This window comes from Egretta garzetta, unplaced genomic scaffold (genome assembly GCF_000687185.1).
Source record: "Egretta garzetta isolate BGI_Z169 unplaced genomic scaffold, ASM68718v1 scaffold583, whole genome shotgun sequence".
NCBI classification, from domain to species: domain Eukaryota; kingdom Metazoa; phylum Chordata; class Aves; order Pelecaniformes; family Ardeidae; genus Egretta; species Egretta garzetta.
In genome coordinates this window covers 378,758-380,995 of record NW_009259189.1, presented here as the reverse complement: position 1 = coordinate 380,995, position 2,238 = coordinate 378,758, and the positions used below count along the sequence as shown (strand labels likewise).

At 51.9% G+C, this 2,238-nt stretch overlaps 1 protein-coding gene across 1 annotated transcript in view; it reads left to right on the top strand.

Annotated features, from left to right (window-relative positions):
* Window positions 1–2,238, top strand: part of CLEC3B (C-type lectin domain family 3 member B) — an 11,497-nt gene that overhangs the window by 4,334 nt on the left and 4,925 nt on the right. The window contains exons 2-3 of the mRNA XM_009635740.2: window positions 631–729; window positions 2,047–2,233. Of these exons, the coding sequence (XP_009634035.1) occupies window positions 631–729; window positions 2,047–2,233 (286 nt within the window). The remainder of the gene's footprint in view (window positions 1–630; window positions 730–2,046; window positions 2,234–2,238) is intronic.

Genomic DNA, 2,238 nt, shown 5'->3' with positions numbered 1-2,238 from the left:
TGAGCATCAGCCTGGCGAGCAAAGTGCTTTCCTGCCAACGAACCCAGGAGAGCAGACTGACCTGGGGGCACAGCAAGGAGCACATACAGAGAAAATAATGCATCAGGGTGCTTAAGGAAAGCCAGGAGGGTGTGCTGTGAATAGAGAGTGAGAGGGTGTGTTTTTGAGGAGTTTAAAAAAGCAGTCAATGCTACTCAGCAGCAGCTTTAAGTTCCCCACAAAGCACCCATGTGTGGCAGGACTCCTGCTCGGGAAGGCCAGCATTGTATGGTGCCCTCCCGCATTTTGGGAGCTTGACCCCAGTGCAGCACCACCCCAGGCGAGTGCCTTGCATAGAGACTCCAGAAGTGAGCCTGCACCTTGCGATCCTCATGCGTGCAGCCCCCACCCCAGCACTGCAGCACCAGCCCAAGGGGACACCACTGCCCACGAAGCCTCGCCAGGTGCAAAGCCCCAAAACCCAGGCTGGGAAAACTGGATTGCTGGTGGAACCAGGCTAGGGCAGATCCCTTTGGTTTATCTTTCTCTGAGAGCAGAGAAACAGGGAGTTTTGATGATAAGGAACAGCTTTGGCTGCCTCCCCCTGGGTTGCGGCTGATGTTTATGCTCCTCCCTTGGTTTCTCCAACAGATGGTGTGAGCCTCAAAATGATTGAAGACCTGAAGGCCATGATTGACAACATCTCTCAGGAGGTTGCTCTACTGAAGGAAAAGCAAGCACTCCAGACAGGTAAAGGACGCGCTAAAGGAGGGATGGCTTCTGCTTTGAGAGAGGAGCTGCTTCTCACGCGGCTACCATTGCTCCACATGCTTTAACAAGAGATGCCCGAGCACCCTGCGACAAGGAGTCCATCACAGGGAGAGAGATTGGGGGATGAAAGCAAAGCGTGGGCTCACTGCAGTTCTCCCGGGCAGATGAAGCTCCTCGAGTAGTCAATGACATGAGTTGTGCAGCGTATGGCCCCCCCTCTCTGTATGTGCTGGAGCTTCCCATTTGTAAAGCTGTGGCTGTTTCTGTGACACTGAGCCAGATGTTCCTTTTCCTTTATGAATCAGAGAGGCGGGTAATGGGTTATTCTGTACTTCGGTGAAATGTAGCTTACTCTTTTGCCTGAACCCCAGCGGAATGGTGACCTGGTCTCTTATACGTACCACGGTATTGCCCAGGGAACCTTGTGGAGGTCAGTCCCACCATGCTTCGTTGAACACATACAGAGGACAGTCCCAAAACATCCACCTTCCAGCCATACTCCACGGTTATTCTGTGCAAACTCCACCGACATTGATAGGAGAGGGATTTACACAACACGGAACAGAAATGAGGTGAAAAATGCAAGTTAAGGAGAATTTTCGCCTTGAAAGAAAGGGAACGCATGCAAAATCAAGGCTTCATTTCCAAGCTCACATTCATTGGTTTGGGTATTAATGCGTGGCTCTGATTAGTTATTGTTTGGCTACAGTACCCTGCACTCTCAGGGGATAGAGCTTAAAAAAAAAAAAAAAAAATTGCTATTCTTAACAATAAAATCAGAGGCAAGTAGAAATTTCCTCTGAAGACCTCAAGCTACGCAAGCACAACACTTCTTATCAAAACCTATTAAAAAAGACATTTTTCTTGTGCTTGCATAATTAAGATGATTGAATCGAAATCGCAGACTATTTCCCAAAACACTCCCACACCCGGCAGTGCCCATCACAAACCTTACCTCCAACAAACCCGTCAGAGAAAACCTAGCAGCAGGGGGGGAAGAGCAAGGCCAGGGGAAGGGGTAGGAGGACCATGCGGTGCCCCTGTTCCGGCAGCAGCAGAGCCCAGGAGGGTGGCAGGGGGCACCCCGAGGTCCGTTTGTGTCCCTGCAGCCGTGCCCTGTGTAGGAGGGAGAGGGCCCCTGGGACTCCCGGGCTGCCGGGAGTCACCGCGCAGCCTAAGGAATGAAGTCTGTGGTCTGGCCGCCGCGTTTGCTGCTGCCACCTCTTCCAGGGCGCTATTTTTAACACTGATTCCCTTTCTGTCTTTTTTGTCCTGTTTGTGTGGTAACCTCTTCAGTTTGCCTGAAAGGCACCAAAATTCACCTAAAATGCTTCCTTGCGTTTTCGGAGACCAAGACGTACCACGAGGCCAGCGAAAACTGCATCTCTCAGGGCGGCACACTCAGCACCCCCCAGAGCGGGGAGGAGAACGATGCCCTCTACGACTACATGCGCAAGAGCATCGGCTCCGAGGCGGAGATCTGGCTGG